Below are 27,346 nucleotides of genomic sequence, written 5' to 3'. Positions count from 1 at the left end.
GGCAACTGTACGTGGCACGACGGGCACGGCACTCTCTAGAACCTAGACAGTGACTTTGTTCTGACCCCACAAACACAACATTAACAGTACAGGAAATATGCACACCGGATGCATATTTTTGGCATCTTTTGCTGACTTCTGAAGTAGGGTGCAACATAGTAGAGCATCCTTATCCACACTCAAGCAGCATATTACAAAACATTCGATTATGAATAGGGCAGGTTCAATATAGTTCTGTATTACATTTTATATATCTGTTTTCACGTACTTTCTCATCACACGATAACAAATAATATGAACGGGTAGCTGCTTTATGTAATATATAGATATAATGCATATGTTCATACCTGTATATATATATAAATATATATATATATATATATATATATAAATATACATATATATACTTATCATGTTGTATTACAATACAGTAATACAAATCAGGGCTTGGCTCCAGTTAAGACAGTATTTATAGTAGGTTCTGTCATTTATTTCTCTACAGATATTTACAGAATATAGATTTCACACCTGCTTTCAAAGGGAATTGTATTATCACAATCAAATATTCGGTTAAACGGAACAACATTACAAGTCGAGGCGAGTGTCCACACGAGACAGAGAGGATATCGTACAAACACGTCACACTGTCTCCTCTCGGACCAGATCGGCGAGTTGCAGTGGAAATGGATGGCTGATAGTCTTGTACAGTTGCATTATTATTGCTCAGTATCTTCATGAGGTATAAGTGAATGTCTGCGCAGTCTCTTTGTACAGTAGGCGGGGGTGGGGAAAGTTCAGAGAGGACACTCTGTGAAAGTTGCTTGAAGACAGAGATGCAGGGATGGTGAGAGGGGCATAGGGAGAAGGCTAAATCAAGGTGTCTTAAATAAATGCCTTGTTGTCCTGGAAACATCAGTGACAAATGATGCAAATGTAAAGAGAGAAGTGAAGCGTAGTGTGGGCAACAGTGCCGCTCCTGATTCGCCAGCAAAACAGACATAACCTAACCAGACTGGTGTCGTTTCGGAGTTCAGATGTGATATGAACATTTAAAATCAGCCAGAGATCAGCTGTAAAAAGGCACAAATATGACTTCACACTACTGTAGATATCAAGGTGACTGAGAGAAGATGTCGGTAGTGTGAGTAGCTGCAGAAAAACAACAGTGTGAGACTGACAGAATCTGATGCCGTATCATTCAGCTGCTGCATGCTCTACTTCCTGTTAAAAGTCAAGAGACTGTGCTTCTTTCTCCTCCCTGCCCTGTCTGCCGCCCGTGGCGTCCGTTCCCCTCTACGACCTGAGCCACCCTCCGCTGGCTGGGTGTGAGCCAGGGGCCTGGCAGCACCTCGGCCCTGCGCCGGCCTGTCACTGTGGCGGCCAGGGAAAGGCCTGAGATGCTGGCAGCAGACACGCTGGTGTCAGATTGGCTGCCTCCAGACTCTGACTCATCATCCTCCAGCTGCTCTACGGACAGCGTGGAGGTGAGGAAGGAGAAGGGCTTTCTCTGTGATGCCGGATCTATCGCAGCAACGCTCGGTAAAGGCCTCCTGTCACGCCTGCTCTGTGCACCGTCGTCTTTCTGATCCTCGCTCGGCTCCATCTCACTGTTTTCACCCCTGTCACCAGCCCATGGCCTCTCCTTCTCTTTCCTCAGCTCCCTGTACTCTGCTGCCACGTCCCAGTTTTCATCACTCTCCACGTCCCAGTTTTGTTTTGGTCTGGGAAGCTTTTGGTTAGGACTTGGAAGAGGTAGGAAAACATCCTCTTCACTCTCTTTTCTATCTAAATCAACTCTCTCCTCCACCTCCACCATCCTTTCCTCCACCTTCTCCTCAACAGCAGGTACCTCCCGCTCTTCCTCTTGCTCAGGGTCTTCCCCCTCAACCCTCCTCGCCCTCTCCTCACTTCTACTTTTCCTCGTTCTGGTTTTGCTCCTCCCCCTCCCCCTCTCCCTTTTCCTTCCCCTCACTGTCCCTCTTTCTGTTTCACTATCAAAATTCCTGAGGGCATCTCTGGGTAAACTCTGAGTCTCCCGTGTTCTCCTCCTCCTCCTTCTGCTCCTCCTGTCCCTGTCTTCCCGAGACCCCTCTCCTCGGTCAGAGATGGGGCTTTGTAAACCCGAGCGCCCTCCTCCCTCTAAGCTCCGTCTTGTCCTTCCTGTCCCTTTCTCTTTCCGGTGTCCATTTGAAGACCTGCTTCTCCTCTTCTTCTTGGAGCTGTGCCCCTTCCGCCCGGTGGAGTCTACTGCAGCCAAACCCTGCTCCTTGGGGTGACGCAGGAGGGAGGGGGAGGTGATTCTGTGCTCACGGCCTGGACAGACATTATACAGGGTGGGGGTGTGCGTGGACAAAGGAGGAGAAAATAGAGTGAATAGGCAGGTAAAATAAAGGAAGAGCAAATGTAATCTGTTATTAAAGAGGCTCCGAAATCCAGAAAGTGTATTGAGTCAGCGTGCGTGACAACAGCTGCTTTTATATCAACCTTCAGATTAACCTTAATTAGAAATACGCCACACATCTGATTATCAATGGGCTCCATAATAGGGTAATTGTGCCTTTCCATTCTTTAAGCAATTCAGCACCCTTGCAAAATCTGGCAAAGTCTGTTCAGGGGAACTGAATTGGGAAAGAAATCAGTACAATATTCTAAATTTCTACATCATTACTTAAGTGGTTAAGCAGGATTAAATCATAAAGAGGAGGTCGAACGCACAGACTGTCAGGTGTCTTTTGCTAGAGGTACAAACAGGAGTGGTGACTGAGTAGAGGAATGTAGAGAGACAGAAAATGGGAGAACTAACAGGAACCATTACCAACCGCGTATTCTCTGTTCGTCCAATGACATAGAAGCAAGGCTCGCCTAGCTTGGAGTTGGTCATACACAGAGACAAACTGGAGAGCTCCACTAATAGAGAGAGAGAGAGAGAGAGAGGAAAGAAAGGGGGAAAAGACAAGAAAAGGAGGAGTGGAAAGGAAAGGACAGAAATGTTTGGAACAAGGAAAATTCAGAGGCAAAAATGTGGATGGGAGGATGTTAAAAGCAAAAAAAAAAAAAAAAAGATCAAATGATCCATGGATGTGGACAGGTTAGAAGGTGAAAAATACCACAAAAGAAGAAGAAAGAACAAAACGGCAGAAAGCACTTTAGTTAGAATCAGTCCCACAGAAAGAGAATAAGAAAGACTACACACCCGAGACATGCAAAAGACATGAGGTTCTCACATCTCAAAGCTCATGTGTTATAATCTCTCCTGTCTCACCGTAGTCGGGCACGTAGCCGTTTCCTCTTTTGAGCACCAAGTGGATGCGGTGGCCTCCTCTGCGGATCTGCTCGACCGCCTGGCTGTGGGTCATCCCTGCTGTACTGTCCCCATTGATTTCCACGAGCTGATCGCTGACCTGCAGCCACAAAAACAACCACAACATTACTTTAAATAATACGTCAATTATCGCAGTAAAATAACAGGATTCTGTAATATAAACACCTAAGGGTAACTAAGATTAACTTAACCCTGAGAGGGAAAAACACAGGTGTGCCTACTAACATCAACACTAGTCCACAGCAATGCTAACAATGCACTGAGGCCTGATTAAGTGCTAAATGCTAACGCTAACAAGCCAACATGCTCACAGTTACAAGGCTAACATGCTGATGTTTCTGCAGATATTTAGCAAGCTAACATTTGCTAATTAGCACAACACACAAAGTACAGCTGAGGATGATGGTGATGAGTTTAGGGTTTTTGACTATTAAATGTTTTATCTAAATATGTTTTTTGGTTGTTGCTCATTTGGTCATTGGTCATACAGCTGATAAACTGACAATCTGCCAGCAGTTCATACCTGCATTTTTTGGCTCCGTGACGCCGGCCCCCCCTCCATCAGTCCCAGGACGTAGAGGCCCATATTGTACTCACTTCCCCCTCGGAGGCTGAAGCCAAAGCCTGAGGGGCCACGATCCAGGTCTACACTATAGTATCTGGAATCACGCTGAGAGACAAGTGCAGGGTGGGTAAGAAAGACGACTGATGATCATAATATTACACACTAGCAGCGGATGAGATGAGCTACGGCAGGCAGAGCAGATCACAAAGCACACCTCACTAATCGTGGAGCAACCCTCACCTTTGGACGCGACCTTTGACCCTTTCTGCTTCTGTGACCAGTGTCATACTCGGTTGTTTCTGAGAGGCTTGAAGAATCTGAAAAAGACAGCGAATTAAAGACCAGGCCGTATAATTTGTGTGTATTTGAGTGTTTCCTGGATGCTTACAGGTGCTGGGACGGGGGACAATAGTGAGGCGCAGAGTGTTTCCTGCCCGACGAAGGATCTGAGCAAGCTCCCGATGAGGCAGAGTCACCACAGGGCGTCCTTCCACTGCCTCTAATCGATCTCCAGGCCGGATCTGACCGCTCTTGGCTGCTGGGCTGCCTCGACGGACCGTCACAAACCGGTGAGGGAGAAGTGAAGCAGCTGAGGAGAGGACAGAAAACAGTTACCGCAAACGACTTGTTGCTTGATTACTTGTTGAGGCGAGTAGAGTTGCCGCCGGACCACAAAACTCCACGAAGCCCGAGAACTTTCCTTTCAGTGACTGGGTGATTTATTTCCCCCTGTGCCTTTGCCAGAATTCCTAAAACAAGTTGTAATTAAGATTTGGATCATTTTCGGCAGGGCGTGGCTCATAAATTACTTCCCACAGAAGCCTTTTTCTTTTTTACACCTCTTCCACAGTCTCCTTGAGACTCTGTCCTCTTCTGCTTCATCTTCCCGTCTATCAACCTATCTCTCAATCCGCTGACACACTGGGAACTGCTGTTTTTTTCTGCTGTTCAGTGATTTGTCTTCCTCCTATGAAGAACAAACTGTCATGGAGCACAGACTTTGCAGCAACATTTTCCTGGCCTGAATCTGTCAAACTGCACATAGCAACACGCTTTGGATATTTACACTTTGGTTTATACAGCAACAGTAATTGTTATGCTCAGCTCTTCTAAGATCCACAAACCTGCAGTGCCCACATTAGTATGCCACTAGCATACAAAACACACGCAGCAATATTTACTTCTTTCTGCTGGCACCACAAAATGTCTTTCTCCTCTTTGTGGGAAAACACTGTCCGTCTTCTCCCAGCCCCTACGCTGCTCTAACACATCCCATTATTACTCCTAGAAAGCTCTTACACACAGGAGAGTGGTGCTGAGGTCCGAGATGAAGCGCTCACATCTCTTTGTTAGATTCAGCTGACCTCTGAAATGAAAGTGAGTACAATGTCATGGGGGACAATCAGCTTTATGTATCGACAGCTCAATTTGTCTTATCTACTGGGCAAAGAGATCACTCACAATAAGCCTGAACTCTGGTCAGTGTCTGAGGCTGATGAGAAAAAGTATCAGGCAGCCAAAAAATAAATTTGCCTCCATTAATCTTCTGCACCGACTAAAAAGCTTCTTACAGTTTTTAGCTGGACAGTCCGTCTCTCTCTCTCTGCTTCGACTTCTAATTCTGTTTTCTGTTCCTCTGTCTGAACGGGTGCTGTGCTTCGGTGACAGCTGGCCCCTCTAGAGCCTTGCCAGTGGCCTTATGTAACCCATCAGCATAAACGTTTTGAGATTCTCATTCAGCTAAGGTACATAGTCAGTGTATCCCTCCAGGATAAAAACAGCATGTTTCAATTGATCTTATAGAGCGCTCCGTGACTGTGATTGTTAACAGCTTAAAATTGTGGTTGTGGGGGCTAGAAACATGAGGTGAAGTGAATGTCACGTTGGAATGATGATAAATGGTACAGCCTATAATTCACAGTCTGGAGACGCATCTCCAATCTGGGCCTAATCTGGGTGACCCAGGCAGAAACGCCAATCGGGTCAAATCAAAGCCAAGGCAGCTTTGCAAATAGTCTTCTTATCGTGTATAATACATTGGCCCGACATCAACAGTCGCCAAACACATGAGTACACACGCAACCGCCATGCTCACACGCACGCAGCGCCACACACACGTACGACACCACATACACATGCAAAGTGACTCAGAGGGATTGGGACAGATGTACTCAGCCACACACTCACTCACACACGCGTCTAAACTACACACAGATGAATCCAAATGGAGTGCTTTATATTAGAGTCTTTTCCTCTGGCTCTCCATGTTCTCCTGTCCAGAGTAATCCCACTGCGGTATGCCCAGCAGCCAGGCAGCCTCTGACGTGCTGCACTGATCGCCGCTCAGGAGTGGTAGCAGCCCCCCTTCCTCGCCGTCGTAAAATCCCCCTCTGCAGCCCAGATGCATCAGCCGGTGCAGACTTTCCCACATCAGCCTGCAGATGCTTAGTGCACGTCTGGGCCGCACGCTGTTGATCTTTAGCAGGATCGTTCATACAGTATGCATATACCATAGTGCATGTGCAGGTTAGTTAATGCTGAACTATCTGTTCATTTCATTCATTTTACTGCATGTGTGGCTCACAAATGGTTCTCGTATGCAGACCATCGTCACATCATATTGTGTGCATCTGGAAGCCTGGCTGGATTAAAAATAAACAAAATTTCCTTTCATTGGTTGTTTATGCTGCAGTCATCGTCCATTATAACGGCAAAGATAACCTTAATGCACATCGATCGAAGCATCAGTTTGATCTGACACCTAGAACATGTGAGCCTGTGGATCTAACTTTCATGCTGCCGAAGTCGACACATCCGATCGAGCAAACTTTAGTGTGCAACACAGAATTAAACCCTCTAGCTCAAGCACAAAGCTAAATGGGAAGCACTGCACCAAACCAAACCTTTACCCTCCCATTCTTTAGTAAACATGAAATAAGAAATGGAGCGAATAATTACGTTTGGACTCCTTCACAGTTTTCAAAGCAGACTGTAGTTTCTCCAGCATGGCTCTCTGATTAGCATGTGCAGAAAAAAAACCCCAAACAAACAAAAATAACAAAAAAAATAAAAAATAAAAAATAAAAATCCTAAATTCCTTGTCAGTCAGCTTGGAGGTGTTGAGATTCACGTGAAACAGCCAACATGAGCCAAAACACAGGTTTGCTGTTCCCTCTGTTGCTCCACTGGGAGGGAAATGTTCAGTGTAGCATTTCTCTTAAGCATTCAGAGAGCAATGGAGGGAGCGGGAGGTAGGTGGAAGGCAGAGGGAGGGAGAGATAAAGAGAGAGACAGAGAGAGACAGAAAGAGAGAGAGGGAGAGTTTTAATCTTTTGAAAAACAGACTGGACGTTTTTACTGCAGAGTAAACGGGTGAGAGAGAAAAGGAGGGAGAGAGTAGGCGGGAGCTTGTGAGGGAGAAAGAGAGCGATGGACAGAAAGACGGATGAGAGGAAGAGAAAGCCACAGATGGAGGAAGAGGAAATGAAAGAGGACACACGCAGATGTGAAGCGACGCAGGGGATGTTTTGTGACATGGCAGGACTGATATGAGGGGGGAGTGAGGACACAGTGGAGATGGAGAGGTGAGGAAGGAGGGAGGGAGGGAGGGACTGAGGGAGGTAGGGAGGGTGCCTGTACTGCAGAGACAGGTGCACCTACAACCTTAATATAACCATGAAAACATAAGCGTGTGTTCGCTCGGGCCATACAGTAAAATGGGCTGCATCAAACTGAAACAGAGGGCAGCCAATACAAAACAAAGGGAAGGGGAGTCTGCACTACACTAAAAGCTAATAAGAGCAGGATGTGTTCAATTCCCAGACAGACAGAACATAAACAAGCCTCAGCGTCCTGTCAGGTCACAGCGGATAAAGAAATACACGTAAGATACCAGCGATATGAGACTAACGAAAGGTCAATCTGCAGGACACACTCGAGCTGACAAATTGAACTAAAAAAAGAGCACAGCTGCATATAAAACCTGTAAATAACCTATAAAAAGCTTTAAGATATAGTTTAACCTTTGGGGAACAACGGAGTAAAAGATTAATCTAAGAGGAAGGTCTAGTTTAACCTTTGGGAAAATTAATTTATTCACCTGGCTGAGAGGTAGATGAGAAGATCAGCACCACTTTCATGGCTGTATGATAAATTTGAAGCAACCACCAGCAGGCAGTTAGCTTAGTTTAGCACAAGGAAACAAAAGGGAAAAACAGGAGGAAAAAGTTAAATCTCACTAATTCATACACTATATGTGGTTTGCTTGATTGATAAAGAAATCACATGACATGGTTTTATGGAGGGTTATCTGCCACATAATATACATAATTTTTTAGCCAGGAGCAAAGACTTCCTGGAGTCTTGTAGCCACCACCAGATTGCCAGGCACTCAAGACTTCATAAAGTTAGCGCTCCATCACCCTCCCTAATAAGATGTAACATGCTAATTATCTAACTTTATAGGTGCTGTGAGTAGGATTTATTATACTTTGGAGGCAGGAAAAACTTCTTTCCAACAATTTCCACTATTAGCGAAGTTAATCGACGAGAGTGGCATCGATTTTCACATCTAATTCTCAGCAGATCAGTAAATGAGCATATTTCCAAAAAAATGTCAAACTGTTCCTTTAATAAGGCAGTCCATCTGGCCGCACGCTGTGGATGTACCTGCATGCAATATGCATCCGATATTGTTTTTTTTTATCGGCTTTGGTTATTCAGATGCCTTGTAGGAGCAGAAGTAATCAACCCAACATGATGTTATGGCACCATTCAGGGCAGCACACATCTTTCTCTTCTTCTTACAGGGTGAAATGAATTTTTGCAGAAAGAATTTTCTAGACAGAAATTAAAGTCTTTTTAATGGGCACCCCGATGGCATTTAACATTTCAGGAAAGACAACTTTCCTAATTATGTTTCAAAATTTTCTGCAAGCCAACCAAACATCTCTGTGACAACAATTCAAATGCAACCACATTCTGGCTAAATTACTTTACAGGAAAGCGGCTGGTGACGCATTATGACTCATCCGGTGGCATGTGGCCACGATGACCACTTTTTAATTTGTAATTATCTAATGGTGCATCTGTCCACAAGGGCATCCAACTGAAATCTGTTTCCGTGGGCAGGTAACCAAACGGTTCTACTGAGCCAGAAAACTTCAACTGACGCTGCGTAACACCCGTCCTGTTCTACTTCAGGTCATTAGGAGAAAAAACTACAGTCTTACAAACCAAAACATGTGCTATATTTAAAGCATCTGACTCAATACAAACGCTGCTCAGTACGATTTGTCACAAAGCAGACGGCTCTCACCTTTGCCATTCTCTACATCCTGAGAGGCAATGACGAACCCAAAGCCCTCTCCTGGTTTCCTCCTCAGCTCCACATCGAACCCGCGGAGCGGCCGAGTTCGTTCACCACCCTGCCTCTCCAGACCTGAATCAGGCACTGTGACGCCGCCCGCCTCGTCCTCCAGGCCCGTGTTCATCCAGTCTTTGGGTTCCATGGTCAGGGTCACTGGAATTGACTCCAAGAAACTGGTGCTCTGGATCAGAGAGGAGTGCATGGGGGCTGGGGAGGGAGGTGTGCTAATGGATGTATGAGGCATAGGCAGTGTTTCTGGGAGCACAGAAGAGTTGTCTGAACCAACAGGTGGAGGAGGGGGGCGGAGTAGAGGCGGGGGAAGTCTCCGAATAGAGCCGGGGGAGACGGCTGAATGATAGATGCCTGATAATGAGACAGAAAATAACTGTGAGATGAATTCAGCCACAGTGAATATTTGTTTGTCAGTTACTAAAATCACAGACTCTCCAGCGAATGTGAGTCATTTACCTCCTCTGTAAATCAACAAGATGACTTCTGCTTGTTTGGTATGTTCCTGAAGAACCGTTTGTACCTGTCAACAAACATATAATTATATCATGACGCATTTTGAGACTCTTAGGCTATTTTTGACACCTTTTGAGGTGGTTTTCATCGCTCTAAATTGTCTTAAAGCACCACACTGGTGATTTTGCATGTTTTAACACAGTGGTTCCCATACTGAGAGTTCCTTTCTTTTTCTTCATAAGAAGAAAAGAGAAAATTCTTTTACTTAAAACTTAAAATATTTTCTCAAATATTTGTATTTTTTGGGAAAATATTGTATTATTGTATATTACTTCTCCTAATTCCCCTCCCATTCGGTCCTCCTCTACCTGTGCAAAGCTAAGACTCTGGACATCTGCTCCGTTGATTTTGACAATAGCATCCCCTGGCTGCAGGGAGTTGCACTGCTTCCTGTCCCAGACTCTTTTCACTATGGTCATCCTGCCTCCTGGACCGCCAGCTGTCACGCTGAAGCCGAGTCCTCTGTCTCCTTCACTCTGGGCCAAGACCACTGGCACCAGCTCCCCCCCGCTCAAACCGCCGACTCCACGGCTCATGCTCATCGCCCCGGGAGAGGACACACTGCTGGGACTCGCAGTGGGGCTGCCGTTGCCATGGTAACTGTTGAAGCCGCGGTGCTGGGGGCTGTCGGGGGCAGGGGGAGGTCTCAGATGTGACGTCTGAGGTCTGAAGAGGCGGGACTGAGCGCTGTGGGGGCCGCCGGGGGAGGACACGGGCCTCCTCGGCGACTGCGGCAGGGGCAGCCGGGACCCCGACAGGGTGCAGGTGGACAGGTCACTCTCAGAAGACTTGGACGTGCCGTAACGAAAAGGATGTTGGGGCGTTGGCAGGGAGTTATTGTTGTGATTACGGATCATTGATGCCCTGATGAAAAAGAATGAGAGGAGCCAAAATCAACAATAATTTCAGCAAGTTTTTTTTTTCCTGTGACAATGCAACGTTTACGGCTGCAACTAACTAATTATTTTCATTATCAGTCATTGGTCATTCTTAATTAGGTTGAGAGCTTCATCTAAAAATGTTTTTTAGAGCCCAAATTGATGGATTCAAATTGCTTATTTTTTTTATTAAATTTAAGTTTTAATCACTGCAACTGAATGGTAATTGTTTAAATCAAACACTGAAAAAAGAGCGTTACAAATTTACGCCCTTTGTGCCATGCGGGTAGGTGTTACCTGTGTGAACCAATGGCTGATACAACTTCACTGTCACTCTGGCTGGCAAGTGTTGGGTCAAATGACTGTAGCCTGGCTAAACTTCTCAGGGAACGAGGAGGCCGCACAGGGGAGGAGGTGGAGACAGCATTGCTCATACTGGAGCGTCTGTATGAGGGCAGCTGCCTGGCAGTAAAAAACGCGGCATTTCCATTAGAGTCTAGCATCACCCCTGGTTCCATGTAGCTCCTGTCGCTGTGGAACCCATTAAAGTGCTGGGTCTGGGGAGTGGGTGTTGGGAGGCGAGGTTGAGGCTGGGTGGTGGTGGGCGGCACAATGGGTTCCCCACTGTCCATTAGCCTTGGTGGGGGCTGCTTTGGACAGCCGTCATGGTTGTAGAGCATGGGGTACCCTCTCCTTACCTCTACATCCACACTGTGGCCCACAGGCACCGACTTGAGCATCTCTACCACCTCTTTGTGAGACACTCCCAAAACACAAACGTCATTGATGTAGACCAGGATGTCCGCTAGCAAAGTACAAAAGACAGAGAATATAAGACTTGCAGTTTTTAATCATCTACAGCAAACTGGCACGTCTTTCTAAACTTTGTGGTTACTTTTGATGTCTGTATCATGTATTACCGTTTCAACGTTTTTGACCATTTTCATATGCTCGAGTGTGTAGATAAGCGTAGTTTGTAAATGAAACACTGCCTGCGTGTTCCGTGTGGGTGTCGACTAATCCAACCAACTAATCCCTCTAAACCAGCCTATTAGCAGATATGAACTAGATCGGTCCCCGCAGAGGCAGCCTGTGCTCGGTTTCCTAAAGTGGTATTATCTGCCCGTATGGGTATTTGTGTGTGTGTGTGTGTGTGTGTCGATGCATACCGTTGTATATGAGTGTGTTATGACAGCTTGATTATGGTGTGCTAACCCTGAGGATTAAGGACTGATTGTGATATACACTCGCTACAGGAGATCAAAATTCCATATGTAGACAGAGAGACAGAAAACTACAGAGACAGGCTGTTAAAACACATTGTACTGAGATTACTGAACACTAACACAGCAACACTCAATTGCAACCATCAACTTTAGCTATCTAAACAACATTTTGCTTGATGTTTCCGGTAGCTAGCGTCAGCAGGATTACGTTACATCGATTCAAGCCACACAGCAGTTCAAAAAATGTACAGCAGGGAAAAAACAGTGAGGACAGGCAGAATATGATCAGATCCAACTCAGTAAATTGAAAGGTTTATTTTGACCAAACCAGAATTGGCGATTGTTGGAGCAGTGGGAAAAACTAACAATGGTGTGTTTTAGTTCATTTCAGTTGAGTTTGGATGAAATGTACTCGATGATCTGCGAGGTACATGTATTGTTTTTGTCAATGGAGCCTGGTTGTTTCTGGTTAAAGGGAAGGTGTGACTGCATTCGCTTTGGTCTGAGATTCTGGCTGCTCTCGTGGAACATCTAGTGGCAGTGAATGTAAAGAGCCTTTAAAATAGTTTCTGTAAGATTTCAGCAAGCGTAGCTCTAGCTCTCTGTCTTGTACATTAATATATCTAGAAGTCTTGTCTTTGTGTTTTCAGTTGATTTCATCCTTTTTGCAAGACAATTCTGGCGCAGTAATAGTCCCTGATTCACTGTATTCATACCTGTCTTGAGTGCTGAGGGTCCACTTGCAGTCACACTGTAGACCTGAAGAAACTCTCTCGGCCTGCTGCCCCCGACGATATTGAAACCAAACCCTCTGGAGCCCTTGGTCAAGTGTGTATGCACAGGGAAACCCCTGAGCTCCCCGGGCAGATCTGTGAACCCTGGGAGTCACCAAATATACAGAGACAGAGAGACGGGATGAGATAGTGACAGCGATTACAAGGATAAAAAATAAGCTTGGCACCAGAGTAATATTGGATTAAATGGTTAGAAACGACAGGTTTTAGGGAAAAAGGGGGTCAGAATACTGCAAATTGATTTAACAAAAAATACTTGCATGCAAATACACCCAAAGTGTTTGGAGGAAAGGTTGCATTAAAAGCAGAATTCATTATTAACTACCTCCTCAAAATCAGCAACATAATCTATTACAGTGACACAACTGCTGTGCTGCTTTTTATTTACTGTTTATTCTTACTTTGCATGACCTAATCTATGGAAAATGTTGTTACAGATTTTATTTCCCTTCTATTTTCCCTTCTTAAGAGCAGCTGCAATCATTTCATGATGGTTCATGGTTTTAAAGTAATCCTTTCACATGCAGGTAATTCTGGCCAAGATGGAGATTATATCGCCTTCTGCTGGTGAGAGACGTGTACTGCACTTTACTGAGACAAGCTGGAATCATAGCACTGTAACAGACGGCTTTCTTACAGTTTGCAATCAGCCACGTCAGGCAAACATCAAAAACTACATATGGTCCCTATTCCTTTATCAGCGAATCATGTGACCATCATGAAATTAAGATGCCAGTCACATGCCATCCATGTGCCGACCCTCCCAACCTCAGCAGTGAGTCTGGCTCTTTGCCAAAAGCTGCGAGCTTTAGGCCCTAATCACTTACGTCTATGTCTCTGTTCAGCTTAAAGCTCATTCCATCTCATTTGACTCTAACAAGCTGCCTCTGTCTGCGACTTCCGTTCTTTACAAATATGCAGCTTCATTTAGGCTCTTCAGCAGTTTAAACGTATCGCCGGTGTCTCAATAATTACAACCAAAAAGAGAGAAACGGGAAAGAAAGAAACAAACAAAAAGGCTCACATTCATTTTTGTAGACGGTTTCCCTGCTTGAGGCTTGAGGACTCTGCCAGCTGGTCCTCTTTGGGTTGCGACTTGAAGAGACAAAAGGGGGGAAAGCAAAAAGAAGAAAAGCCTCCCTCTTCAGAAACATAATAGTATTGGATATAATATGACAGCATTGGCATTCAATACAGAAAGATGCCACTGGCAATAATGACAACTTTGCATAGCAGCATTACTGTGTTTAGGGCATGTTTAAAGGAACAGTTTGACATTTCAGCAAAAATTCATATTCACAGAGTTAGATAAGAAGATTGTGACCACTCATCATATCACATCATGTCTGTGAAATATGGAGCAAGAGCCAGGTGACAGTTAGCGTGGGTTAGCTTAGCATAAACACTTGAAACAGGGGGACACGTGCTTTGTTCGATTTGTACTCGTAAGTCGTTGTTTTCTGACTTCAGAAGCCAGAAGTGACAAAATGAACGCCACCTCAAGTCGGAATTCCAACTGGGGGCTGAATCATCAACACTCTCCCCCCTCCATTAATAATGGATGACATTCCCCCTAAACCCCCTAACACTCCCTGGTCACCTGACATAGCAGCCCACTGCTCCTGTGTGTGTGTTCACTGCATGTAATTTGCTGGGTGTTGCATGTGTGTTCAACCAAGGATGGAGGTTAAATTCAGTGTACGTGAAAACACACAGCCAAAAAAGCAGAATCTTCATTCATTTTCTTCATTTTTCAAACACAAACAGCTAGCCTGTCCAGAGTTAACTGTTAGGTGTTAGGGTAAAGCCAGGCTGAGGTTAAGCATTAGAGGAAGTGACTTGCTGAAGTTAGGGATGCCACAGCTTGTTGTTTTTTTACACTTGACTTTTTGTAAGGATTAAAAAATCGAGATAGCTTCAGATATGCTCGTATGTTTGATCCTTCAAACAGAGCCAAACTAGCAGTTTCCTACTGCTTCCACGTCTTATGCAAAGCTAAGATAACCTGGTCTTCCGGTTCGGCCTCATACTTAGCAAACAGATGTTCTCATCTAATTCTCTGCAAGATAACCTGAGTAAGTGTATTTCACAGAACCTTTAGCTGCTCCTTCAGCATGTTTGTAAAGAACAGGCAGATACTCACTCTATGTAGTGAGACTCTCCTGGGTCACTGAAGGCAAGCTCCCAGTGATCGGGCATCACACCTCTCACCCTGGCACCACTTCTGCTGCTGATGATCCCGTTCTCTATGGCATGGCCATCCCCGCTGCTGGATGCCCGGGCTCGACCAGGGGACCGATGGATAGGAGGGACCCTGCTGCTGACACCTGCAGAGCCTCCTGGAATTGTGGAGACAAGAAAGAGTGTTTAAAAAAAATCAAAACTCAGCAGTGATATATCACGCAACAAATGCTGGAGATGAAAAAGTTTCTCCTGCCGTCTGTAACGACTTGATGTCGGTGATTCCACTTGAGGCTGTCAGGCAAAAAGACCTGAGGTCAGCATATCGGTCGGCTTTGCCCTCCCTCTAAGGAGGCAGGAGTGTGTGACCATGCATGCCACACAACAAGCAGAAGAAAAATAAGCATATTTCTTTTTTGCCTAGCTGTCCTTGTAGCTGTCCTTCAGCTGTGAGCCCCAGCATGGATCTGAGGGATGTTGGACATAACACAGGCGTCCTCAGTCCTGCTGCACACGACAAGTGCTGCCGAACTCATCCACCCACACAGTATCACTTCAGAGGATGACTCAGCAGAGGTCAGAGTGTTGCATGGCTCTCTCCAACTCTATCCTGCCTACATCCTGTGCCCCCCATCCAAACCCCCCTCCACCAAGTCCAGGCTGCCTGCTGCCCTACCTGCCAGTTTGGAGCACGTCTCTAACGCTCTGGATCTCTGCCTGGATCACCTCCCACTCTGCCCTCCTCTGTCTTATCTCCTGTACCATTCTGGCTCCCTGCCTCCACCCTTCCGAACACTCAGCCTCCCTATCTGCCCCCACCACCACCACCACCCCTGTCACTGCCTTGCTCCACTACCCCAACCACCTAACCTCATTCGCGCCTCCTGTTCAGCTCTGGTGTTTTATTTTGTTGTTACTGTCACTTTTCTCACTCTGCAACACCTTTATGATTTTACCTGCATAGATAACCTGAAAAACAACGGCTGAAGTACAATTTTGAGGCACTCTTATGTCACTCGAGTATTTTCATTTTATGCTATGCCATTTTATGAAAGATTGAGCTTGTTTTCTCCACTTTATTTATTTGACTGTTACTGTTCCATCATACTTTGGAGATTTAGTTAATACATAAAAACAACACATAGACACACCGCACCATGCATTAATAAATACTATTAATTGTGCAGCTGTGGATCAGCAGGTTGGCCACTGATCACAGAGGTTGGGGTTTAATCCCCTACTGAACGCCATATTTGCTCCCAGTGGGACACCTTGCTAGTGTGTGTGTGTGTGTGTGTGTGTGTGTGTATGAACAGGTGAATGAGAGGCAAATTTGTGCTGAACACTGGATCAAAGCACTACATGAATGTGGTCATTTAACATTCATTAAAATACGGCCATGAGATCTTGGTAGCAACACATTTATCAAACACATATGAGAGCTCTGCAGCAGAACTTGACCCCTAAGTTGAGCACCACTGGACTAAACTATTTACCTATCAGTTTTCCTGCGAAAATTGCTACTTTTACTTTGATAGTTTTACTTTTACTTTTACTTTGAAGTGCATTTTGTTGGACATACAATTTTTTTTGTGTGTGTTTTTACATTTACTTGTAATGGAGTATTTTTTTACATTGTTGTACTGGTGAATTTGCTTGAAAAAGGGATCTGAATACTTTGGCCGCCACTGGTGTATAATAAGCTTCTCAATCAACATGATAAACTGTGTCTGGTACGGTGAGTCATCCATCACATCTACGGTACACTGAAAATGTTTCTGCCTTATTGAAGTGAAAAAAAAACTTTAAAAACAGTCTTTGGTGAATTTGCAAACCTCTTGCTTCTATGTCACGACTTCCCCAGTTTTTTCCATCGCCTCCCGTTGTGCCCACTTCCCTATCTGCTTACCTCCCTGCCTGCTCGACCTAAGGCAGTCTGACCTTCCTTTGGAGGTGATCCAGCAATCGATGAGGCCACAGCCCCACTGAGAGTTTAGAGCATACTAATCATGCTAATGATTGATTAATTTGGGTATCAGAGACTGGAGCTCTATAGACAGAAGGGCAATGCAGTATTTAGCTACTTGCTCCTGTGCATGGGTTAACAGATACATTTTCTACATTTTCTTCAGTCGATATGGAAAAACTAGAAACAGAAAAGAGCTCCAGTTACTGGGTAATACTACTAATGGCCGACTACCTCTTGACCATGACCATACATGCTGACATATAAACCAGGCTTAGCAATACTTGCCTGACAGGCCTGAGTCGTCCTCGCTGTTCTCTCCGTCCCCTGCAGCCTTCTCCAGGTTGCTGAGTGATTTGCTGCGAGTGCGGAAGTTTCTGAGCAGGTTGCGGTGCTCCTGGTAGGTGATGGGGGGGCTCTCTGAGCTGATGTGGACGGGTCGAGGTGTGCCGTAGTAGTTCCCTGAGAGGGAGGAGGACAGGAGAAAGGCGTCTTGCCTTGAGAAATGATATTGCAATGAACACATGAAGCTGTAAAATCAAACACAGTGAGTTAACTGTACATGTGCTCAAAACAGATGCCATGACTAGTATTGGTAATAAACTTTATTGACTCTAAAGGTGGTCATTAGCAGCACGGCCTGCATGAACATGTTCCAACCCAATATCAGTACAGAAGGAAACAGAAATTTTATATTCAGATATTCAGCAGCAAAATGGGTTCATGTCATTATGCACATGCAGCGCATGCATACATGTTTGTATGTATGTGCATAAGGATTCCCCGGAGATCATCCTCAGTATATGTTCTACACTCCCAGTTCTGCTAAAGCTGCTGAGGAAGAAATTAAATTACCCCCACCCCTCCATTTGGCTCACGGAGATCCAAATGGGTTGAGGGGAAACATTAGATTACTGAACTCAACAACAAGGTCACCAGCCGTCACCGTTTACTGCTGTTTTTGCAGGCTAAAGCTGCAGAAACCCCTGATCACTTTGTGCCAACGTGTCTGTCAATGTCACATGTAAGACAAGTGAGGATGACATTTATTGCTCCCATTAAACTCTTATAAATTATGTATGCTAATATGTGGAGGCTTTTTAATCAGAGTCAGCACTCTGACCCTCACAAGGGGAGGAGTCTGCAGGGTAGCTTCAAGCTGAGCAGCACCTGATGGCATTAATGTGCTTTTCCAATCCACCGTCCTCTTCTTGACAGTGTAAACTTCAAAAAATTAGCATATGAAAAAGAAAGCGAAGAAATGGTCTTTCAGGGAATAATCTGACATTTTGGGAAATATGCTTTCTGGCCACTGAGTGACTGATACCACACACATGTCTGTACGGTAAATATGAAGTTACAGCCAGCAGCCAGTTAGCTTAGCTTTGCACAAAGACTGAAGCAGCAGCTGGTTCTGTCTATGCCAACCACCAACACCTTCAAAGCTCACGCTAACACATTACGTCTTCCGCCACACACACCCCTGTAAAAACACAACTTGTTGGGTTTACACTTACGTTTCTGTACATGAGAAACAAACGAGATAAAATGTGTTAATTAGAAGCGAGCTATAGTGCTGATAGGCAGGTTTTATTGACTTAAAAAAGCCAGCCCAGCTGTTTACATGTTTCCAGTGCTGAGCTAAGCTAACCAGCTGCTGGCTGTTGCTTCATGTTTACCATACACACAACGAATCAATTGACTCATCTAACTCTCTGCAAGAAGGCGTTTCAGCTCCCAGAATTTCTCTAACAAACAGTACAAAGACTGTAACAGTGACTCAGACATATGAATTAAGTTAAATGACTACAGGTTAATCATTTAACTTAATCAAGAACAGAAAATGTAGCCTACAAGCTGTGTTGTGATTAGAAGAGCTTGGAGAAGCTACAGAACTGCCAGGAAATGTTCAACTAGTTCAACTTCACCTTTGAACTTTCCGCTCTCAAGCAGAGCTCCCGACTCCTCCAAGGAGAAGAACTCCTCGATGGAGACAAAGTTGTAGTCTACCCCTGAGATTTCCCCATCCCTGGGCCGTCTGGTTGTACCTGGGAGAGGGAGACAACAGGAAACGTTACGCCGTAAATTACAGCCATGACACTAGAAACACTGCCAGCTCTAGCGTGGATGATCTGTCAATTAATCAACGCCTTCTCCTCTGATCGGGTGTCATAAATCTGGAGTTTGTGTTTAAACAAAACAGCAATTCAGCAAACTATAAATAGTCCAAGCATTACGTTAGTTTGACAGATTACTGTATATCAAAAAATAGAAGCAACCTCATGAATTTTCCCTTGAGGTCATATGTGTCTCTATATTTTCTATTAGAATATCAACTGATAATTTGAACTTATTAACATTTCACTCTTGATGTAAAGTCACTCCCAGGTCAGCAGAGCATCCAACCACACAGCAAGGTGTGCCCTTTTGATATGAAGAGCACAATGATGACGGTAGGCATTTACCAGGGCCACTTTGTTATGAACAGATCAATAAGAACAGAATTAAACATTAATGAGGCACTGTGGAAGTCTTAAAGTCTTTCTATCACCATTGCAAAGATGGAGCACTCGGATGATCAATGGTCTGTCATCATAATTGATTCACACTGACCTTGGAATGGAAGAGAGCAGTACAGTCCAAACCACAGCAGGAAAAACATCCCATTTTTACAGAATTACTGAGGTAAGCCTCAGTTTTTGCTGTATTTTGACCTGACCGTTAAATACATGTGCAGACATGTAGTGTGAACTCTATCATATTTTCATATCACTAGTTTAATCAAATCTGGTGGAATTATTTCATTTTGCTAATTAAACTACAAGGTGCCTGCTCTGACCTTGAGACAAGTAATTCTTGTCCCCAGACGTAATCACACCAGGTCCAAACTAAGGACAAATCTCTGTCCTTCTCCTTGAGGACCACATGTGATGTCAGCGTGGAGCCGGCAGGAGGGAGTCACACCCAGATACCCTATAAAGCCCATGATTAATGCCCTGCTGTCCTGGGAGCAGCTCTCCCAGCCACAATGACACACGCAGCAGTGCACAGAGCACACACGCAAACACACACACACGACCACACACTACTGACACATAGACAGAGAGCATAAAGCACCTCCACTAGCCTGACCTCTTCTTTCTGTAGAACAAAGTATCTTTACTGTACAGCGTGTGTCCTGATGTGCTGCAGAGCTTGAGGCACTGAGCTATTAGTTACAGCCAGCAGATGTAATGACATTTTTATATGTCCACCTGCTCTGACTATTCTACCACAAAAGCAATGCAATAAGAAATTTTCATGGCTTGCAGATGACAAAGACATACGCACAGACATGGATGTGCTGCAGCATAATCGTGTTGGGAATAGCTGTGATATTTAAAAAGATCAACTATTGATATGATGTTAACAGCACAAACATAATAATATTGTGTAAGCAAACCAGCGCAGATGTTAGACCTTGTGGATCTTTCGTTTATCAGTTCATTTGGTTGCCTTTTCACCGTTCATTAAGTGTAATTGTTATTTTTGTGCAGATTTTAAGTGTGATCAATTTGCCAAAAAGGGACAAAACAAAAAACAAAGCATAGTCATCATGAATTCGGTTTACGATAACCTTGTAGTGAAAATCTGATATCATGACAGCCCTACTCAGACCTATCAAAACTCTGTAAACTGACAGAAAACAATGAAAAATACCCATTACAATTTTGCTGGAAGCTGGGGTCACTGCATGGTTGGCATTTTTGCTCAAAAAAAAATTACAAAAACACAAACTGTCAGAATTATCAGAATTGTTGCTGAATAATTTTCTGTTGCATGACTATTCAACTGTCTGACCGTCTGACTTGTACTTCCCATAAAAGAGAATTTTATTCCTCACGTTAGGAAACTCTCTGATTCTTTTAAAAGGGATGAGAAGGGCTGATGTGCTTGGCCATCATTATAAGCCCAACCCAGCTCCACCTGCTGATACCGAGAACACACACAAAAAAAATTAACCGGTTACATGTGTGTGCTTGCGGCCAAAGTTTGTGCTTGCGCCAAATTAAAAGAAAATAGAGGTTTCTCTGTCTACTTAAAGATCCGATCTCCTCACAGCATCTGACGTGTGTGTCTAATTCTTCTGCTCCCCTCAGGACACACAGTATCTCTCCAGCTGATGTGGTGCGTGGCAGGGATTCATTATCTATGCACCCTCCTAGGAAATATATATGACATGTCAGCAGGGGAACAGGATGGATTATTGACATCTTCTTCTTCCCCGCCTGTCCCTGTAGGCGCCGCACACTGATCCCCTGGGAGAGGGGTGAGATAGGGATTGAAGAGGTAATTACACAGAACTCCGTATCAACATCCAGAGAGAGCTGTCTGTCAAGATCACCGCACACAAATAGCTAACAATGAATCCCACAGTTGAAAAGGCCACAGACGGTCTGCCTGACAACGCTGCAGCGGGCGCATTAGAATAACTAAATGATGATGTTTCTTATCTCTGACTCACGCTGAAGACAATTAGTGAAGTCTTTTATGGAGGAGACAGAGGCACGGCCAGCCTTGAAACCATGACTTTGGCTCTGAATTATCCAAGGGCATATGTGCAAATGGTCAGGATGATTATACAAGTATCGATGGGAAAGTTCAGGAGGGTGACGTGAAGTCTGCAAAACCTGCACGCAGAACAAAATGGATGAAAACAAATGTAGCTTTCACACTTACAAAACAGAAAGCTGTGTTATATGAAATGGTTTGTTTTGCTTTGGACTGAACACGCGTTATACTGTGGTTTGTCTTCACATTTACCTGCTCCCCAAAGGCTACACAGTAAGCATCCTGTCTGCTTCAGTATGAGCAAACAGAGCCATTAGACTGCAGTCAGCCTCTCCACCATGTTGGCACTGAGAGCCATATGCTTTTAATTATAAAAGATTATTGATACAGTAGTCCACCTTTACTATACTCTGCCATTCATTTCCATTTTTATGCTCTGCACTCCTGACTGAGCCTTTGTAATGATATTTCTTGCATCAGTGCCAGCTCCAACATCAGAGAATATTGTCTCATCAAAAGGAATCAGGGATTGAAATGCTCTCTAAATAGCACAGCGGTACAAAAAAAAAAAAAAATCCAAATCCAAGTCTCGTCACACTGTCTAAAGAGCATTTAAAAACTTTAACTTCACTTCATGAGCTGATTATTTCTTTATCTGAGGTAATAGAAAAACTTTAATTATCAGCAAAATAAGAGCAAAAGAGTCTCCTGAAACAGGAGGAACATACATGTGGTCCTGAAGGGGGCCACAATGAGCCACTGATGAAAACTCTTCAGCTTTACGTTCCCATTACTTCGAGCAGAGCTGCCTCCAAGACGGAAAAACAACAAAAGGAAGGAAATTCCATTTAAATAAGACTTAAATAAGACGTGATGGTTTCCGAGCCGTCTCGGGATCAGGACAGCATGTATGTGTATCGGCATGAGAACAACAGCATCTTACTGTGTCATCTCCAGCAGATCAGAGGATTACACACCCGGGGGGCTGAGCCTGGCTTTTCGTCGCTCTCACTAAACGAAAGCACTCAGGGATGGGAAGTTGTTTCAAAAGTTTGACTCCTCTGGCCAGTTAAGGCTGGACCCCTTTGTCTAATAAATAACATATTTTGCATATATTTTAACAACACAACCAAGTCTACAACCTTCCATGTCCAAACATCAAATCACTGATTTATCTAATTTTGTATATGACCGTCCCTATTTATCCATCCCTTTCTCTCTTATCCATTTTCCGAAATGGCACTGCTCTTTATTTGGACAATTCAGTCCCTGAGGGGCTGCTTGTAGATGTAACTGGATGCACACGTGTATGGTTAAGTAATGAGAAAGGCTGATATGCATAAAATTGCAATATAAATATGCATGATGTATATACAACGGCTTTATCTTCCTTGCACCATCCTGGGAGTTCTGACCTGTGGCTTGCTCTGTCAGCGAGTGGGCTGTGTGGCACGGTGGCAGACTGTCCCACATGACCTACTTCCTGGACTAAACAAGAGATTAGCAGCAACTCCACACTGCCACAGCAAAGTTAAGACTGCAGACGCACTGGATGGTCTGTCTCTTCCACATTACCATCCAGACAAGGAAAACAAATGAAGCAGACCAGCACAAGCCAGAAAATTACATCAAAACCACAGATCTTCCTCGGAGAACCCTGCACGGCTGCTGTATCCTCTCGCCATCCTCCACTGACGTCATATTATAGAGGATTAAGACAGCAACAGATGTACTACAACTAGTCGCCTTTGGCTGCCATTGTGCTTCATAAGCGTCAAAATTAAACTGCTTGTGTTGACTACAGGCCTCTTTTCAGGGGATCATGCAAAAAAAAAAAAAATCAGCACTAATAAAAGGAACCTGTCAAATACAATCACATTTAATACCATCTTACCACCACCCAAACAAAGTAATACCCTGGAGCACGGGTAGGCGGATGGGGGATAAACCCAGTGTTGTGACAATACAGACTGTTGCTATGGAAATGTCCAAACTGATTGCATTTGTGACATTTTCTGTCTCACTCAAACATGACTTAAGATATTTGATTTTAGCCCTAATAAAGTGTCAGGTTTTTCACGATTTCATGATATCAGTTCTGCAAGAGCGCATCGACACAAGGAAGGGTGGTAAAACAGTTCTGCAGGCTTAAACACCAATTAACACCAAGATATTCATATGGCGGCAACCATGAGACCTGTTATCGAAGAATTAATGAGGTCAACTTAAGAGACGTACGCCTGGTGAGAATAAACTTTGTATTAGGCTTGAACATGAAGAATGCGATATATACAAATGACAGCACCAGGACAAAGATCTGCAGAGGAGGCTAAAAAGATCAGTACAGTACACTGAAGGTAAGAACAGAAGCACAAAATGGGACTTACAAGGTACAGCGCGGAGGTAGAGGTTCTCTCGGATGACCTGCTGAAGTTGGCTGTCCACTGAGCCGGGCGTGAAGCACTTACTCAGATACAACCTGAGATCCTTGCACAATGTGGAGCCTGAGGGAAGGGCAAAGATATAAGTGTGGCAGGGAGAGGAAGAAGCAGAGAGAGAGAGAGAGAAAGAGAGAGAGACATAAAGAAATCAGCTCAGTAAGCACACAGATGATGTATAATCTAAGATTTGTTTGTATCCTGTCAAACACAGGCTTAAATTTATTTAAACTCCTAATCTTTACTGCCACCAGGCCTGATTTAACACTATCAATTTACAGCCTAGATGTTCACATTCACACCTACTGATCTCTCTATATCACTTCGGGTAGATCCTGAGCATAAAATGTGTTTCCCTGAGTCCCTCATGCATTCATAACAAACTACTGAGGTTAACTGCTTCAGACACAACAGTTGAGGTTGCCACCAGGGGAGGCTGAGCTGACCACCGGGGCTCAGTTTCGCTTCTCTGATCTCTTAATATCATCTCAAGTGCTTTACGGCCTCTGATGACAGGACACTGGCTGTTATGGATTGGCTGAGAGCATCTCCAGCTTGTCACTCCGACAGACGACCACTCTGTCGGATGCTCCACCCCCACAGGCAGCCATCCTCCGCCCCTGCCGCCTCCAACCCCCCCCCTCAACCGTCTGTTACAGTGGTTCCGCCCAGTAGCAACCTGAATTTGCTGTACGTTATTAAAAAACGTCACAGTGGTATAACTTTTTTAGCGGAGGCAGTCAACTGCATGTACATATGACCGGCCACATGTGGCTGCTGGCTGTGAAGGGAAATTAATCTAACCAGCTGCCTTTTGGGAGGAATGATTGGCTTTTGTTCATCATGTTATGAAACAGCTGCTATTTTCTAAAAATCCAGACCTCAGCATCAGCTCTGTGAAACTGAGTGAGTTGATCTCTTGCACTTGCTGCAAGCACAACACATATCAGCTACCACTTAGGCACTGACACGTCTAGGTTAATAGCAATCCAAAGAAGAGCTATGCTCTCTGAAACCACCGAAGGAAACTTTAAATTTCTGAACATTTCATGGCTAGACCGGACCACTATTCTTTGTTTTTGCCCACAGAGCAACATTACTAGTGTTAAAACCTTTAAACCGCTGCCTGCCTCGGAGGAACATAGCCTGGTGCCCTGTATTTGATGGCTGGAGCAGAGGGAGTTGTAGTAGTAGTAGAAGTAGGAGGAGGTGTGGTACAGCAACCCGTCGCATCAGCTCATCCATCACTGTCCACACTACATGCAGTCAAGCTGCCCAGGGAGGGCCATGGCACACTTCAGGAATGATAATGGATCTACCCGCAGCACAGGGACTGAGAGCAAAGGTCCCCATTTACACCCCTGAGGCCAATCAGCTATCAATCTGGCAAGCAAGGCCATCGTGAGCCGCAGTCAGGTGACACACCAGTGACATATTGCTCCGTTCAGAGCCAGCAAAGACATCCGTTACCCTCCAACCCCCTGTTCTAAACATCAAGGCCCCTCACTGGTGACAGACAACTATATCGCCACGCTATTGTCATGTGTCATCAGCAATTTTGACCTGCTACCCGCATGCTGACCGATCGCCTTGACATATCCAGTATAATTGACAACTGCAAATCAGCACCGGGGAGCTGCAGGCTGGAGATATGGATTGTGAGACGAGCCAGATGAGGGTTACTGAGCAAGATTGCTATGGTTGACAGCTTGGACGCCAGTGTAACAGATTGTTTGGGTGTAGTGTGATGAAGTGAGCGCAACGGTGTGCAACACAAACAGCAACAAGTTAAACTGTCTGCAGCACTAGCGAGAGAAATACAGACTGAAGGCATTATTATGGGCAACGTGTATTACATAAATGCCATTAGCACAAGGAAAGGTCTTGCAATCTGTTGTGTTCACACCTTGACAGTGCGGTGATTATTTACACCTCTACCAAAACAATGAGCTGCAGACTAATTTATAGAAGGGTGAGTTATTGTGCTGAGTCATACCTGGTGACACAGTTTTGATGAGGATAGGATGGGGGCAGGAGTTGAGGACACCACGGACATCTCCTAAAGTCATCCCTAATACTGGTGTTCCCCCAATCTCTAGGATGATATCCCCCACTGTGAGTCCACCCCCGGGAGCCGACGTGACAAAAGGAAACTCTCCATAATCTGCTCCTCCACCAATGGCGATGCCCAACTCCCCCGACGGGCCTAGCAAGGGGACAAAGCTGTCCTGCACATTGGAGCGCCAGTGCAGCTTCTTCACCGCTGTCTTAGACATGGCGAATGAACTGGAGAGGAAAGGAAACAGGAGTGGTGGGGTGAGAAGGAGGTGTGGAACAAGAAAGAAAGTGTCAATTACATAACAAGCTAGGGAAAGATCCTGTGACTTCAGGTAGTTTGTCAGTTGGCTGAGGTCTAGGGAGTCGCAGTCTTTCACACCAGAATACGTAAAAGTCATGAATAATTCCAGCACCGCAGATTAGGATGTTTTCTGTGAGAGCACAGCAGCCCGACAGTCAGGAATAACACATCATGTCTTTGTTTAATGCAAACATACTACAGCAGAGTACATGACAGTCCAACCAAAATACACTGAGACATTCCCTCATGTTCACTGTGCCTGCTGCGGGCTGACGTGATGTTTTCATGTAAACAGCACATCTTCCATCACATGGGAAAATCCAGTTTGCTTTTGAAGGTACGGGTCAATGAATGAACACGCGTTTTGAGAGGAAGGCTAAGAACCTGTAGCTGCAGCTGAACAATGGAGCATTCAGCATCATGTATCTGTATGTACAGTGATGCATGATGCTTGCACACAAATATAGATTTTCCAGGACAGTGAATAATTACCCTTTTTGTCTGCATACGGTATTCTCCAGGAGGCATCCTGCTATTGTTTGCTCGGTCACTGAATGTGAGGACAAGTCTTATGGCAAAGCTGCATTGAAAATAATGTGTTTTGCTGCAACATGCTTACTGGGGAGCAGCTGTGTGTGTGTGTGGGCTGAGGATGTAGCTGACATGGTGAAGATTTGTTTGAGTTGACAGTGACTTGACAGCTGTGATGTCTGGAGAGAGAGGACAATGTTCCTCTGACATTTTCAGAGCTGCACTCTGACCTTCATGCATGGGACATCAGAGATACACAAGGTAAGGTAACGATTTCCAAAACACAAACATGACACGGAAATTATATAATAAAGAAAGCTCCATATTACAGGAATAATCTGACAATCGGGGAAACACTTTTATTCACTGATGTGAGCTTGACTGATACCACATATATCAACTAAATATTAGCTTACTGCATATGTTGGCAGACAGCTGACAACCAAGAAATGCCAAATGAGTTCATTTAGAGACAGCTTCAGGGATGCTGGGTGGATTTTTTTGAAGTCAGACTACCTGTTTCACCCCAGCCTTGTGTCTTTATGCTAAGCTAAGCTAACTCATGGCTGTATCTTCAAACTTAATGAAAAGGTTCCATTAAATTCACTTTGGGACACTTCTACTGATACAAACTTGCTCGAA

At 44.7% G+C, this 27,346-nt stretch overlaps 1 protein-coding gene across 3 annotated transcripts in view; it reads right to left on the bottom strand.

Annotated features, from left to right (window-relative positions):
• Positions 1–468: 468 nt before the first annotated feature.
• LOC124062713 (membrane-associated guanylate kinase, WW and PDZ domain-containing protein 1) overlaps positions 469–27,346 on the bottom strand; it is a 35,351-nt gene continuing 8,473 nt past the window's right edge. For 2 of the 3 annotated variants that reach the window (XM_046395587.1, XM_046395586.1), the window contains exons 2-17: positions 25,811–26,100; positions 23,764–23,880; positions 18,754–18,873; positions 17,114–17,287; positions 14,822–15,017; positions 13,703–13,773; positions 12,601–12,762; positions 10,956–11,463; positions 10,089–10,644; positions 9,724–9,787; positions 9,205–9,618; positions 4,276–4,476; positions 4,128–4,204; positions 3,846–3,992; positions 3,263–3,401; positions 469–2,313 (exon numbers count right to left, since the gene is read on the bottom strand). In XM_046395587.1, the coding sequence (XP_046251543.1) occupies positions 1,232–2,313; positions 3,263–3,401; positions 3,846–3,992; positions 4,128–4,204; positions 4,276–4,476; positions 9,205–9,618; positions 9,724–9,787; positions 10,089–10,644; positions 10,956–11,463; positions 12,601–12,762; positions 13,703–13,773; positions 14,822–15,017; positions 17,114–17,287; positions 18,754–18,873; positions 23,764–23,880; positions 25,811–26,090 (4,308 nt within the window). In that variant the 5' untranslated portion in view covers positions 26,091–26,100 and the 3' untranslated portion in view covers positions 469–1,231. Of the gene's footprint in view, positions 2,314–2,819; positions 2,908–3,262; positions 3,402–3,845; positions 3,993–4,127; positions 4,205–4,275; positions 4,477–9,204; positions 9,619–9,723; positions 9,788–10,088; positions 10,645–10,955; positions 11,464–12,600; positions 12,763–13,702; positions 13,774–14,821; positions 15,018–17,113; positions 17,288–18,753; positions 18,874–23,763; positions 23,881–25,810; positions 26,101–27,346 lie in introns of all 3 variants that reach the window. The other variant, XM_046395588.1, reaches the window with a different exon arrangement.

This window comes from Scatophagus argus, chromosome 8 (genome assembly GCF_020382885.2).
Source record: "Scatophagus argus isolate fScaArg1 chromosome 8, fScaArg1.pri, whole genome shotgun sequence".
NCBI classification, from domain to species: Eukaryota; Metazoa; Chordata; class Actinopteri; family Scatophagidae; genus Scatophagus; species Scatophagus argus.
Note: the sequence above shows the minus strand (reverse complement) of the source record. Positions and strands in the feature narration are given on the sequence as shown.